Source organism: Lampris incognitus, chromosome 15 (genome assembly GCF_029633865.1).
Source record: "Lampris incognitus isolate fLamInc1 chromosome 15, fLamInc1.hap2, whole genome shotgun sequence".
Lineage (NCBI taxonomy): Eukaryota > Metazoa > Chordata > Actinopteri > Lampriformes > Lampridae > Lampris > Lampris incognitus.
Window position 1 is genome coordinate 35638465 of NC_079225.1, and position 15840 is coordinate 35654304.

Here is a 15840-nt window from a genome sequence, read left to right on the forward strand (position 1 = left end):
GGGGGCATCCGGGTGTGTAGTTGTCTATTCCGTTGCCTACCAACACGGGGATCTCTGGTTCGAATCCCCGTGTTGCCTGTGGCTTGGTCGGGCGTCCCTACCGACACATTGGCCGTGTCTGCGGGTGGGAAACCGGATGTGGGTATGTGTCCTGATCGCTGCAATAGCGTCTCCTCTGGTCTATCGGGGCACCTGTTCGGGAGGAGAGGGGGGACTGGAGGGGGGGACTGGAGGGGGGGATAGCGTGACCCTCCCACGCGCTACCTCCCCCTGGTGAAACTCCTCACTGTCAGGTGAAAAGAAGCGGCTGGCGACTCCCCATGTATCGGAAGAGGCCTGTGGTAGTCTGCAGCCCTCCCTGGATCGGCAGAGGGGGTGGAGCAACGGGACGGCTCGAGGAGCGGATACGATTGTGGAGGAAAAAGGGGGGGGGTTGTCTGTAGGGGGGAGTGAGTGTTTTGTGTGTGATCGTTTTACCTTTTCTTTATGTTGGTGTTTAGTGATGTCATTCCTTGCATTAGAGAAACCACAGAGGTGGGGGTGAGGGTGTGCATTGGTCCTCATTGAGACCAGTTCTACTATACATTTCCACGGAAACTTGTCTCTTTAGCAGACTGTTGCTCCATGCATATTACAAACGGTGTACAAACAGACCCTGACCCAGTTCATCTGAAGGTCAGAGAATGTAAACCTACCCTCTGATCGCCAAGCATTTGTGACTTCCTGAATTCAAGTGGAAAACAATAATCCTGGCTCTTCGGGGGGGGGGGGGGAGTCATTGAAAAGACCACATTTCATATTGCATCCAGGAATCAACACACCTACTTATTCAAAAGCTTTAGGTGGGGTTACTATGCTACGATCAAGCTATCTCTTATTTTGCAGCACAAATTCAACAAAACAAAGTGAAAGGGTGATTAATTGTGGGAAGTGAAAACAACTTTTATTGCTCATTTCCTCAGAATATGTCAGCATTTATAGATGACAGCCGTTATCGCAGAGTGACGTCCTAAGAAAGCATGTTGAACAGTTTCTCATTGTAAATTAAACTCTATCCAGTTGAACCTGATCATTGCTTTCTCACCATTTTCCACCACTCAATCATTTGGTATATATATTGTCTTTCACAGTGAACAACAAAGGGAACACTATCTCACATCGATTCTAGACTACTTCTTCTTGTTCTTTCGGCTTGTTTCCTGTTTTTCAGTGGTCGCCACAGTGGATTTTATAGTTTACATCGGTACTCTGTGAGGGCACAGCACCAATGGCAGCCATTGTTAACTGGGGCCTCAGCCGATTTGGTATGGTCTTGTCAATCCACAATTCCGATTTGGAAAATGTTTTACGTCAGATGCGCTTCCTGACACAACCATTAACCTTATGAACGGGGGCACAGGTAAAGTGCTGGATGACATCCCAGTATTCATGGACTTGCACCCATGCCTGTTGCATTGATACTACTAGAATACTACCATTAATCAATGCAGGAAGCCACATAAACTGAAGGTGTGTTCAAGTTATGGGAACCTTATTCAGATTTAATCTCACTTCAGTCATGAGGCAATAGTTGAATATAGGCATGACTTTTCAACAATTCAAAGCCTAAAAAACCACAAGTACTTCTTCAAATTAACAATTGAAGAGGTACTCGTGGTTTTTACAAAGGGAATTGCTGCAATATATTAGAATACAATCAAGCATTATTTGAATAAACATATATTATCATCTGCCAGAATTGACAATTTCCTTAGAGATGGCAGCCTGTTGATATCTTACAGAACAAAAGGCAAGAAGCATTGGCTTTTGTCAGTACTGACATGCACTCTAGAAAAGGTCTAGACCATATTACGTCAGTGTCCACCTCCAATGACAGCCAACTGGAAAAGTACAATATCACAGACAACCAGCTGGAAATATACCTTTGGAATTGATGATGCCATTTTGACAGGTCTGGTCAATGCAGCAACCGATCAAAATGACATGGGTCTTTACCATCTAAATTTGAACTCAATGCCGCAGTAATAGCATGTAATAATAGCAGTGTATAGAAACTGTTCAATGAGTCCCAAATAACAACCTTAACAAAAAGGACACCAAAACAAAAAATCTCACGGCTAACACTCAGTTAGATTTTACTGGCAAAAAAATAAATAAATAAAATAAATAAATTGATTCAGAAATAGTTCAGTTATTGGTAAATCCAGAGACTGTGTCTCCTACTAGAGAAGAGTCCTTAGCTTGACCTAATGAGCATGTATGAGCACAACTCCCAAATCCAGTCTGGAATACATCTCATCAGCCCGTACTGTAAAGATAATAAAAAAAAAAAAGAGAGAAAGAGATGGTCAAAAAAAGAAATACTATACACTCATATTTCCCTAATTTTATGATTGGCCTTTCTTTCTTTTAGACTGTTGCTTCTTGGATTGGATCTTTGATATTTGATTTCCATATTCCTTTGTATTATGAAGTGAGGAATTTCTCCTGAGCTTTACTATAGACATACAGCCATTGCTCATTACTTAAAATGGACTTAATCTGTCATAAATATTTAAATATCCTCTGGTAATTTGCACAAGCTTTTCCTTGAAACAGTTTATATATAAGAGTTGACTATTAGATATTAAGATACAGATATTAACTGAAGCAATCAACCATAAAAGGAAATGAAAGGCTTCTCCCACATGGCAACACAATGTGATACTTTGGGGGGTGGGGGGGCAAGCACTGGGATTAGACTAGTTTGCCCATCAAGCTTGTACACATGGCGGTGACCTAATTAAGCTAATGTGTCCTTTCCCTCTTGCAAACCAGATAATTTTTGTACGGTATAATGCCACCTTTGGTTATTACTCGTTGTACCAACCTGCAGCGTATGAGGCCAATAGCCTGTGGTCCTATGAGAGATGCCCAGGGTGGAGATGGCATGGCGAGCATAAACCTCTGGCTTTGGCACCAGCCAGCCTCCCTTTGCTGATGGTGGTTGTCCACTTGAGGCCACCTGGGCACATGTACGCACACGCTATGAAAAACTGACACCGTTGCAATTGAACTTTGAAGCATTTTCTTCAAACAACACTATGTTTACTTGATTATGCAACCTGGCTTTACTGCATCTCAGTGATAATGTTATTTGTGATTTAAAGCAGGGAGCCTTCAGTAATGTGCCATGAAGTGCCATGCGTATGTGGGTTTTCTTTCCAACTCAACACAACATCAGACCTAAGCAAACCTTAAACCAGACAAGGGAGGACCACTCAGTGAAATCAACTGGTGTAATGTTGGGCGGGAATGAAAACCTACACATGGCTCTCCATGGTTCATGACTGAATATCACTGATTTAAAAGAACAAACACAACTAAATGAAAAGAAATACTCCCCCCAAAAAAACCCCACGTCTAGCCAGGTCTGTAAAGGGAAGAAAGAGTGAAGATCTCTTTGCTGTGAATTATTAACTACATTTATACGTCCCAGAAAGTTGAATCAGTTCATCTGGACACACCGTTTAGTGGGAGAAAGGTTTCATCACTCATCTAAGTGACTTTGTCAGTCTCAGCTGACGCAGGTATCCCCACCCTTATAAACAACACCGTTGCATTATGACTGAAACTGGCACAGTTGCATCACAACCAAAACCAGCAATTGGCTTGGTATGCAAATTCCTGTGACCATCCATATGTGTTACACAACACTTGATAATACTATTATATTGCTACTTGTCCTATTATTGCATCGTGAAATTTTAGGTGGCCACCTGGAAAGGAATCAGACTTTGGACAAAGATCCCCTTGCAGCCATATTCCAGGTGAAGCGCTCGAGAAAAATTATCCAGGTACCCCTACAAGAGACCAAAACGGGATAGACATCACCATTAATGCAAAGAGAATAGGAACAGGTTAAATAGTGTAAATGTGTAAATGTTTTTGTGTTTATTTAATGGATGGGTGACAGAGAAAGCAAGAGAATCGAGATATGTTATTGAATATCTTTGTGGATGTGTTAGCATGTGATAATGACCAATTTACCACTTTTTTTTAACAGAACTTCACATTTAAAAAGTTACAAACGGTTATTTCTACTGTCTTCCAACAGTGTCCTTTTGGAGAAAGAGGAATTATCAGTAATTGTAAATTTGACCTTTAAAAGTAAAAATATATTTGAATAAATAATGAATCAGATATCTACCAAAATGAGTGTTTTTCTCACAATTTGGACAGTGTTGAGTTCTATAAGGTATGTTTGTTTGCTGGTTTGCAAGTGAACACTGCACTGTCAGATTTAGGCATGTAGTTTGCTGCAACCTGCTCTCCTCTCCCATCAAAAGGAGTAAGAGAGAACTGTGCATATCAAGGCTATAGATGTGTTTTCTAATGTGTGTACAAAAGCTAGTTTTGTTACTGTGTATTCTTACAGTTGAGGCAGTCAGTACCACTCTCCCTGGCCAGGGTTGACAGCTTGCACCAGAAGATATGTTGATCACTGCCCCTTTGCTTCGCTCTAGCATTCCGGGCAGTACCAACCTAGTCATCAGAGTAGCAGCAACTACATTCTTATTCACAAGGTCCAACAGCCTCTGCTCAGACATCTCAATCAGGTTCTGAGAGAAAGCCAGAGACTCATCCACACAGTTCACCAAAAAGCCAATGTCTTTACCCCTAAGGGCATCTATAATTGGCTTGCTGGCTGCCTGGCCCAGGGTGAAGTCAGCAAAGATGACATCACTTTCCACGCCATAGCTCTGGGAGAGGGATGTCACAAAATCGCCAATAAAGGAATGGTCTTGGCTTATAAAGATGATGCTGATGCCATGCTTAGCAAGCTCTTCTGCATAAGCAATGGATATAGTCGCTGATCCACCTGTGCAAAAAGATAGAGAACAAAGCACCATGGGTATCTCAATCTCAGGTCCCAAATGAATAAAAACAAAAACAAAACGGAGTGCTGCATCACATTCAAATACATATGGCCTTAGCTGACTTAAAATGACTAAGACATATGATTAGATCAGTCTAACTTCAATGTAACGTCAGGACCAAGTGCTCCGTTTCTGTACTTGACAAACGAATAAAGACTGACGAACTTGGTGCGGTCTTTCACCGTTGTCACATATACATTGCATGCATGCAGTAGAGCTATTGTGTACAATGTACATTACATTAGGCTTCTTAAACCCTTACCACAAATGACAGCCCATTTACCAAAACGCTGGGTCAGCTTCTTCCTTGGAATGACTCGAGGGAGAAAATGCACCCTTATCAGGGAACAGCAGTCGCGCAATAGGATGACTGCTTTAGCGGTCGTGTACAGAGCTCCGATCAAAGCCAGCGTTTCAAAGTAAGAACTGCATGACCGAGCAACTTCTCTGGACAGAAGCTGAAAGCTGTCAACAGCGGCCATGGTTGATAATAGCCGGGTTGTTGCTTTGCTTGATGCGATATCGCATGAACTAACCAACTCTCTAAAAACTCAAGCCATCAGCGTACCTCCGCAATAGATAGGATTAACGTCTGATAGCAAACAACACATTTAAAGTGATTAATTGTGTTGTTTCCACAGCAACACGGCAGGAAGCACCACGATACACACTCAGCTTAACCGACGCTCCTGCAGCCGGACAACCCGGAAAAGGTACCGAAACATGAAAAGTCACGTGGCGTTTCCGTCTGAGAGGTACTCCGGCAAGAGCGCGGTTTTGAAATACGCCAACAATGTCCCAAGAGCTGAAACTATAACAAAATTCAAAATGTTTTCAAAAATACATCACAACACGCCATATGGTTCAGTAGTTGCTGACCTCCCACAATGCACCGGGGTCACAAAGCGGGACCAACGTTTCCATAGAAACGGAGCTGCAGCTGCGGCAAGTTTGACTAAACCTAATATGACTGACAAGCTATTCCTAAATTGAGAAACAGTTGATCCAGTGGCGAGGTAACGTTTGTCATTTATTATTCTTTTTTATATAATACAGATTTCGGTTTAGCAGTTTTGCTGCAAATCTGGTTGATTCCATTTCACATGTGGTGTTTGTCACAAGGCTTGTTTCGCTAATGCTACATAGCCAGACAAAACAGCTAACACGAGTCCATGTTAACGCTATCTTGTCCACACCGACCTCACTTCGCTGTACTCGCTACCTTATGCCAGACGACTAGCTAGTTCATACCTAGACTAGATGGTTAAAACTGTGCTTAGTTATGGCTATAGGCTAGCTGCACCAGACCAGAGTAACAAGGTAATGACAGGTGGACTTGTTATCACCCCCTACCCCTTGTCTATATTTTAGACTGTTGAGGCCAAAACCTTCTTCCCCCATTTCAAGGCCCGGCAGTATGTCTCAATTCTCAGCTGAGGATGAGGCTGAACTGCAGTCCCTGTTGAAGCAGCTACTCAGAAGTATCAAAGATAGGATCTCTGGTGCTCCTTCGATTGAATGTGCTGAAGAGATCCTACTTCACTTGGAGGAGACTGACAAGAACTTCCACAAGTAAGTAGAACATAACCCAGCACAGGACAGACCCCACCCCATACACACACACACACACACGGACACGGACAGACAACACAAGATACAAGACAGGAACTGTAGTAAATTTGTAACCATGTCATTGCTTTTGTAAATGTTATTCTGTAAGAGTAAATATATGTATATGCTTGTTTTTAGCATTCTGCAAACCTTGCTATGTTTTCAAGTAATTATGTAAATTTCTTTCCACATGATGAATAATTGGATGTATTTGATGCCTGCTAACCGCCTTGTCTTTCTTTTCACTCCCAGTTATGAGTTGGTCAGGTACCTTCGTCAGTATGTGGAGAGCTCACTCGGTGCAGTAGTGGAGGAGGAGACAGAGAATTATGCCAGAAGAGTGGGACAGGCTATTGGCTCAGGTCATGACACCCTTATCCACACTGTTACCAGAAGGACCAGAGAATCAGCTGAGTGAGTGTGGTGCAGAGAAAAACTGTGTTCTTGTTTGCTTTATTTTACGCTATTCAAATGGTTATCTGTATAATGTTGCCTATGAGATTAATTTAAAGCTAGTCATTAACATTATGTGAATTGCCCCGATCGTGCAATTGTCCATTAACTTGGAAGTGGAATTCAAGTTCGGATCATGTTTTGCATATTATACTACCAAACACAAGATGCATTAGAAGATGCAGGAACAACTTTATTTTCTTGTATGAACTTTATTTCCCAACTATAAATCTATTTTAACGGTGTTTCTGAAAATCTTTATCCCTAACTATGTCCTTTATGTTCTCCCTAACTGAAACTCTCTCTGCACATACTATGTTTCCTTTTTTTGGGGGGGGGGGATACTACTGAGCTATGTTATTGGCAGTGTAAGGATACATTAGATACAATTTTTATTGAAATGGTTTTTCTCCATATTTTTTAAAATAATGTCATATTACCAATAACAAAACTAATGCAAGTTCTTTCATTCTCAGATACAAGCAGATGATGCAGACACTGAAGAATACCATGATAGTGGTGGTTGAGGCACTAATCAACAAATTTGAGGAGGACCAGCTGAAGAAGGAGGAGATGCACAGAGACAAACATCAAGGACCATCCGACAGTCACTACTATACTGACAACTGCTCTGACAGTGACTCTTCTTTCAACCAGGCAAGTGATAGATATATACTAATAAGGGATACACAAAAGACAAAATGCGTATATTGTTCCTACATAGGCTCCAATGATACTGGACCACAGACAGTGGGTCATGAATGGGGAGAACTCATCTTCAAGCAAGCTATTTAAAAACTGTTTCTGTAAATATTGGTTTAAAAAGCTTGCAGGCCCCAAGCATTTAGGTGGTTGCCATTTTCATTTATTCCCTGTTTACCTTAACTGAATGCTTATTTGGTGGGAAGCAAATTACCCAATAACAGAAGGTACAAGTGTTCACCATAGAAGCAAGACGAAAAAAATTTTGTTTCCGCTATTCTGTATTATACATAGGTATTCAATGATCTGTCATTCAGTAATCTTTATACTTCTATCTTCATTTTACTAATGGAAGATGTGTCCTTTGTTCACATGACTATGTATTCACTGGTGATTGGTAAATGGCTACTGTATTCTGGGCAGTTATGCCTTGATGCCTGAAGAAGATATATTTGACTTAAACGTCACAATGAAAATAATATTTGGGAGCTTTATATTTCAGTGTATGGATATCCTCTTCTTTTTTTTTTTCTTCACAAGTGAGCCACATGACTACTGCTACTACTACTACTTTCACCTGCTCCTGTTAGGGGTTATCACAGTGGATCATCCATTTCCATCTTTTCCTGTCCTCTGCATCTTCCTCTGTCATGCCAGCCACCTGCATGTCCTCCCTCACCCCCATCCATAAACCTCCTCTTTGGCCTTCCTGTAGACCCAGGATCTCTCCTCCGCACATGTCCAAGCCATCTCAATCTTGCCTCTCTTGCTTTGTCTTCAAACCATCCAACCTGAGCTGTCCCTCTAGTATATTCATTCCTAATCCTGTCCTTCGTCACTCCCAATATAAATCTTAGCATCTTCAACTCTGCCACCTCCAGCTCCACCTCCTGTCTTTTATCAGTGCCACCGTCTCCAAACCATATAACATAGCTGGTCTCACAACCATCTTGTAAACCTTCCCCTTAACTCTTGTTGGTACCTTTCTGTCGCAAATCACTGCTGAAACTCTTCTCCACCCTGTTTGCACCCTCTTCTTCATCTCTCTTCTGCCCTCCCCGTTACCTTGAACAGTTGACCCCAAGTATTTAAACTCATACGCCTTCGTCACCTCTACTCTTGGCATCCTCACCAATCTACTGTCCTCTCTCTCATTCACACATAGTATGTATTCCGTCTTGTTCCTACTGACTTTCATTCCTCTTCTCTGCAGTGCATACCTCCACCTCTCCAGGCTCTCCTCAACCTGCACCCTACTCTCGCTACAGATCACAATGTCATCCACGAACATCGTAGTCTACGGAGACTCCTGCCTGATCTCGTCCATCAACCTGTCTATCACCAATGCAAACAAGAAAGGGCTCAGAGCCGATTCTTGATGTAATCCCACCTCCACCTTGAACCCATCTGTCATTCCAACCACACACCTCACCACTGTCAGACTGCCCTCACAGCCATTTTCATCTTTTTCATAAAATCCACCACCATCTGTCCTTCCACATTCCTCTCCTTGACACCATACCTGCCCATCACCTCTGTTCCCTTCACCAAGATGCCCATTGAAGTCCACTCCAAACACCATTCTCTCCACCTTGGGTACACTCTCCACCACTTCATCCAACTCACTCCAGAATTCTTCTTTCTCTTCCATCTTACACCCAACTTGCAGGGCATATGTGCTGATAACATTCATCATCACACCTTTGAGTTCCAGCTTCATACTCACCACTCTGTCTGACACACTCTTGACCTCCAACACACTCTTGACATACTCTTCCTTCAGAATTATGTCTACCCCATTTCTCCTTCCATTTGCAGCATGGTAGAAGAGTTTTAATCCACCTCCGATGCTCCTGGCCTTACTCCCCTTCCACCTGTCTCTTGCACACACAGTATATGTACCTTCCTTCTCTCCATCATATCAGCCACCAGTCATCGTGCCAACATTCAAAGTTCCAACTCTCACCTCCACAGTCTTACCCTTCCTCCTCTCTCGCTGCCTCCGGACATGCCTTTCCCCTCCCCTCTCCTTCTCCTTCGCCCAACAGTAGCATGGTGATCCACATGACATCAAATAAAATCAGTCCAGTACCTATCTGTGATGAGACTGAAGAGTTGAACAGGCTTAGAGCAATCACTGCGCTGCCTGCCACTTGAGTATAACTTTTCTCTCCTTTTCTGCCAGCTGATTTAGTGGAAATTAGTAGAGTGAATTTAGGAAAAAGAATGACTGTTTCACCGACAAATTGTGCTGAAAAGTGACAGTCCGTGAATATGATAACTACAGCCCCTACTTCTGGTTTGCTGCTATCTGTGATAGGCTACATTGAAATAGACTACATTTTATCAGAAAATGTAAATCATAATTTTGCAATTTGAGAGACCCATAGAAGACTGCTCTGCATTATGCTTCTAATGGAGTCTTATCCCTACAGTGAGGGGGTCCAGGGGCTCCGTTATGCTTTTTTTTGGGGGGGGGGGTCATTTTCCTGGCATGGTTTGGGTCCACTTGTCCCCTGAGAGGGAAGGGTCACAGCAAATCAATAGTAAGTTATTCTGAGTGATCACCTATGATAAACCATTTCTATCCTGAGGGGAGTGGTCTGTTCCAGGATAATAATGTCCCCATTCATGGGGCACGAGGGGTCACTGAATGATTTGATGAGTATGAAAATGATGTAAATCATATGGTATGGCCTTCACAGTCACCAGATCTCAATTCAGTTGAACACCTATGGGAGATTTTGGACTGATGTGTTAGACAGTGCTCTCAACCACCATCATCAAAACACCAAATGAGGGAATATTTTTTGGAATTATGGTGTTCCATCCCTCCAACAGAGTTCAGAGACGTGTAGAATCTATGACAAGGAGCATTAAAGCTGTTCTAGAGGCTTGTGGTGACCCAACACCTTATTAAGACGCTTCATGTTAGTTTTTCCTTTCATTTGTCCCCTGTTGAAAATTGCGATTATTTATTTATTTATTTTGGATTTTTCTCCTCAATTGTATCCGGCCAATTACCCCACTCTCCAAGCCATTCCGGTCGCTGCTGCACCCCCTGTGCCGAGCCAGGGAGGGCTGCAGACTACCACGTGCCTCCTCCGATACATGTGGAGTCACCAGCCACTTCTCTTCACTTCACAGTGAGGAGTTTCGCCTGGGGGACATAGCACGTGGGAAGATCATGCTATTCCCCCCAGTTCCCCCTCCCCCCTGAACAGGCACCCTGACTGACCAGAGGAGGCGCTAATGCAGCGACCTGGACACATACCCACACCTGGCTTCCCACCCGCAGACACCGGCAGTTGTGTCTGTAAGGACGCCCGACCAAGCTGGAGGTAACACGGGGATTCAAACCAGCGATCCCTGTGTTGGTAGGCAACAGAATAGACCGCTGCGCTACCCAGACGCCTGTGTGTGATTGTTTATTTTTAACAATAAAAAGAGCACTTGAAACGCTACGTCTTCACATCTTTATTGTCTTTTCCAGAGTTATGCATTCATCAAGCAAGAACAACTACAAGCCTTGGCTGAGAAACTCGACTCAAGCAGACCCAAAGAGGTAAAATTGGGTACCTATTCACAGAGAGTGATAATGTGTTCATTGTTTTATTATTTTGCTGTGAAGATCTTGTTCATGCACTGTGGACTTTTAGACAAGGCCAATTTATTTGTATAGCACATTTCAGTATAAAGACAGTTTGAAGTGCTTTACATAAAACATAAGACATTAAGAAAAGAATTATAAGGCAATAAAAAGACAATAAAAAGAGTCAGTAAGCCCAACAGGAACTCCTCACGTCCAGGCACGAGATTTTTCAAGATTTAAGTTGCACAGTGAGTATTGATTTTTACTGGAAGTGCCTGGCCTTTTTTTGCTGTAATTTGGATTTTTTTTTTTCTTTGGCTCATGTCTCCTGTTAGAATGTTCACATGGAACCAAATCTGTTCGATTTCTATTTTTCATTGGTTCCACATATTCCAACACTCAATCATATTATTTGGGTGGCGCAGTGGTTTGTGCTGTCGCCTCACAGCAAGAAAGTCCTGGGTTCGAACCCCGGGGTTGTCCAACCTTGGGGGTCATCTCAGATTGTCCTCTGTGTGGAGTTTGCATGTTCTCCCCATGTCTGTGGTGGGTTTTCTCCGGGTACTCCGGTTTCCCCCACCATCAAAAAAGACACGCATGTTAGGGTTAGTACTCCTGTCTGTGGCATGGCAAGATGAACTGGAGTTGGTCTCCGTGGCTGCACGGCGGCTGCCCACTGCTCCTAGCTACACAGCTAGGATGGGTTAAATGCAGAGCATAATTTCCCTACGGGGATCAATAGAGTATATAAAAACAAAAATTTTTAAAAAAAATTTAGAAACGAATAAAAAGAGAGTAAAAGTTACAGTGCAGTCAGTATAAGATGGTAAACAAAAGTTTAAAGTTTTATTTGCTAAAAGGCAGCGAAAAACAGGAGGGTCTTCAGCCTTGTCTTAATAGAACAGAGTTGCACCAGACCTGCAGTTTTCCAGGAGTTTGTTCCAGATATATGGTGCATAAAAACTGAAAGCTGCCTTTCCATGTTTATTTTTAACTTTGGGGACAGATGATCGGAGCGGTCTGGATGGTTCATAGTGTGGCAGTAGGTCAGAAGTGTATTTTGGCCCTAAACCATTCAGTGCTCTATAAACCAAGAGCAGTTTTAAAATCAATTCTTTGACGGACATGAAGCCAGTGTAGCGACCTCAGAACTGGAGTTCTGTGATACACTTTTTTGGTCTTGGTAAGGACTGGAGCAGCAGCTTTCTGAATCAGCTGCAGCAGTTTGATCAATTCTTTTTTTTTCTTTTAGAAAGACCTGCAAAGACACCATTACAGTAGTCAGGTCGACTGAAGATAAATGCATGTACAAGTTTTTCCAAATCCTGCTGAGGCATAAATCCTTTAATTCTTGATATATTCTTCATGTGATAGTAGGCTGACTCTCTTAATTGTCTTAATGTGGCTATCTGAATTCAGGTCTGAGTCCATAACTACACCAATATTTCTGGCTTGGTTCGTGGTCTTTAACATTACCGATTGCAGTGGAGCGCTGACTTTTAATCATTCTTCCTTGGCTCCAAAGACAATTACTTCAGTTTTGTCTTTGCTGAGTTGAAGAAATTTCTGAGGCATCCAATCATTGATTTTATTCAATGCATTTACACAGTGCTTGTATGGGATTATAGTGCCCTGGTGATATTGTTATGTAAATCTGCATGTTGTGTGCATAATTGTGGTAGCATATTTTGTTGTTTTACATAATCTTAACTAGTGGGAGCATATAGATGTTAAACAGAAGTGGCCTGGGGAACTCCATGTCAGATTTGTAGTCCTGTCCCTTAATCCAAACCAGTGTAGTGCTGTGCCAGAAAGTCCCACCCAGATTTCCAATTGGTCTAGTAATATGTTGTAGTCGACTATGTCAAATGCAGCACTGACGTCCAATAATACCAGGACTGAGATTCTGCCATTGTCTGTGTTTAAGCAGATGCTATTAAAAACATTAACAAGAGCAGTCTCAGTGCTGTTGTTTGGTTGAAATCCTGACTGGAAAACATCAAAACTGTTGTTTAGTGCCAACAAGTTTTTGAGTTACTGGAAAACGGCTCTTTCAGTTATTTTACTTAGAAATGTGAGGTTTGATATGGGCCTATGATTGTTCATTAGTGAAGCGTCTAGATTACTCTTTTTTAAGAGTGGCTTGATAACTGCAGTTTCAGGGCCTGTGGGAAGAGATCTGAGAAAGAGACGTGTTGACAATTTGTAGAAGATCTGAGGCCATGCAATTCGAAACATTTTTGAAAAAGCCTGTTGGCAGAATATCAAGGAAGCAGGAGGAGGATTTCAGATGTCTAATGTCCTCCAAGTTTTTATGGTTGATGGGATCATGTGTCATGCTATTTGAATTGATTTTAGTTGGACACAGGGACAACACATGCCCTGTACCTATAGGAACTGACTGCCTGTCTAATTTTCTGAATTTTGTCATTGAAGGAGGCAAATTCATTGCAGGCCCTGATAGATAAAATTTCAGAGGCTACTGCCACAGGAGGGTTTGTTAGCCATTATTGTTTTTGGCAATGATGTCAGAGAAGTAGGACCGCCTTGCATTTCTCAGTTCCAAATGATAAATGCACAGTCTCTCTTTATAGATGTCATAATGAACAGTAAAATTTGTTTTTCGCCATGTGTGTTCAGCTTTACGACACTTTTTTTTCCTGTTCTGACCAGCGTGACACATCTCCATGGAGATGTTTTCTTACCAGAGACCACCTTCACCTTAGCAGGTGCAGTGGCATGGATAACATCTGTAATTTTAGAATTATCAACAAGCTCATTGACTGAGACCCAACAGTGTGGAAGAGAGAGCCTGAATAAATAGTTCTCTCGTGCTTTCAGTGATATGCCATTTTGTGATTTCCTCTGTTTGAGCATTTGTGTGCATGGAGATAGTACTCAAAAGAAAACACAGGAATGACCGGAGAGAGCGACATCAGTCACCACAACCTTAGAAAAGTTCAGACCCTTAGAAATAATGAAGTCCAGCGTGTGCCCTTTGTTGCATGTGGGCTCTGTCACACGTGGAGTTAGTCCATAGTTATCAAGAACACAACACAGTTGTGTAGTTCACCTGTACTGGGAGATGTCAGCATGGATGTTTAAATCACCAGCAATAACTACACTGTCAAATTCAATGCAGATTATAGACAGCAGTTCAGTTAAGCCATCAAAAAAGTCTGCATTGTATTTAGGTGGCCTATAGATATTTAGAAATATAACTTGAGGAGAGGAATTCAACTGAAGAGCCAAATATTCAAAAGAAGCAAAATTTCCATAAGATGTCTTATTGCCTTCGAGCGAGTCATTGAACAAAATGGCAACTCCACCTCCTTTCTTATGCTGTCTGGTTTTGCTCACAAAGCTGAGGTTGGCAGGGGTTCACTCAATACGAACAGTTATTGTGCTGTACCAATGATGGTTTCGATATTAACTTTATGAACCACTCATGTGATGTTATGGAATACAGGTGCGATGGGAAGCACTGCAGGCCCTGTGCTGTGCCCCTCCTGCTGATGTGCTGAGCTGTGAGAGCTGGAGCAGCCTGTGCAGGAATCTCTCTGTTGCCCTGTGTGACCCAGACCCTGACATTAGTGTGAGTCCCCTCAGGCCTCCGCTTCCTTTTTTAGCCCATTGACCACAATCGCTGGTTCTTAACAATTATTATTATTATATACTGTCCAGTAAAGTGTGTGGAGAAAAAAAACAAACTTTTTTTCAACAAGTCACTTTAATGTATTAAATATTGGGAAAAAAATAATTTATTTGTTGCCTGTCACAGCCAAAGTTTGAAAGCATTCTCTCCAACCTGCCCTTATCTCCCTTGTGTGTGTGTGTGTGTGTGTGTGTGCGCGCGCACGCATGCGTGATTTTCTGTTGTACTTACGGCTAATTCAGCCTCCTCTCCCCTCTCCAGGAAAAGGTACTTCAGTTTTTTGCAAAAACCTTCTCCTCATCTCCACTGAATGTGACCCGAGAGATCTACACCACTTTGGGTAGGCCAGTCTAATGCAGGGTTAATAACGGTTCATCTCATGACCATTTTATTCCTGACGAAAGCATTGCAGAAAACTGTAATTTTTCCAATTTGTCTTTAAATAAGTGGCATACATTCAATATGTAATATATGCAATGAATAATTTTTTTTCTCTCTGATGTGTAGCTAAAAGTGTGGAGTCTAATTTCCTATCCTATAAGCTGGGTTTCCCGACTGGCTCTAAACGGATTGACATAAACAGTCCTGATATCAGTCGTCTTCTCAAACAGGTAGAGCATCCTAAGACTGTGCAGTCCAATCCATAAACTACTCCAATACTCCCAATATTTCTCCTGCTATGAATGCTGTCTATGACATGGTTGTTCCATTGTTCGGGTCAATGTTAACTGTCTTGTGGGGAACATTAGGATATGGTATTCATAAGACAATTAGGCAATAAGAACACAGCTTCTCTTCCATGTATTTCCCAACATATAAACGAAATCCTTGACTTGTTTTCATTGTGGCTTAAAGCAAATCAGTGATATTCCTTTTTTACCTTTTATTTAACATTTTGGTATCTTTCC

The 15840-nt window shown here is 42.2% G+C and overlaps 2 protein-coding genes across 2 annotated transcripts in view; one reads left to right on the forward strand and one right to left on the reverse strand.

Annotated features, from left to right (window-relative positions):
* Positions 1-936: 936 nt before the first annotated feature.
* Positions 937-5611, reverse strand: hsdl1 (hydroxysteroid dehydrogenase like 1). The gene is made up of 5 exons (XM_056294027.1): positions 5182-5611; positions 4416-4861; positions 3759-3842; positions 2870-3004; positions 937-2308 (listed from the first exon to the last, which is right to left on the reverse strand). Exons 1-5 carry the CDS (start codon positions 5399-5401, stop codon positions 2237-2239), a joined length of 957 nt encoding a protein of 318 aa, XP_056150002.1. The 5' UTR covers positions 5402-5611; the 3' UTR covers positions 937-2236.
* Positions 5612-5868: 257 nt separating this feature from the next.
* Positions 5869-15840, forward strand: part of tbc1d32 (TBC1 domain family, member 32) — a 121520-nt gene continuing 111548 nt past the window's right edge. Inside the window, exons 1-8 of the mRNA XM_056294202.1 lie at positions 5869-5935; positions 6291-6491; positions 6783-6944; positions 7460-7640; positions 11179-11250; positions 14747-14872; positions 15194-15272; positions 15440-15543. Of these exons, the coding sequence (XP_056150177.1) occupies positions 6337-6491; positions 6783-6944; positions 7460-7640; positions 11179-11250; positions 14747-14872; positions 15194-15272; positions 15440-15543 (879 nt within the window). The 5' untranslated portion in view covers positions 5869-5935; positions 6291-6336. The remainder of the gene's footprint in view (positions 5936-6290; positions 6492-6782; positions 6945-7459; positions 7641-11178; positions 11251-14746; positions 14873-15193; positions 15273-15439; positions 15544-15840) is intronic.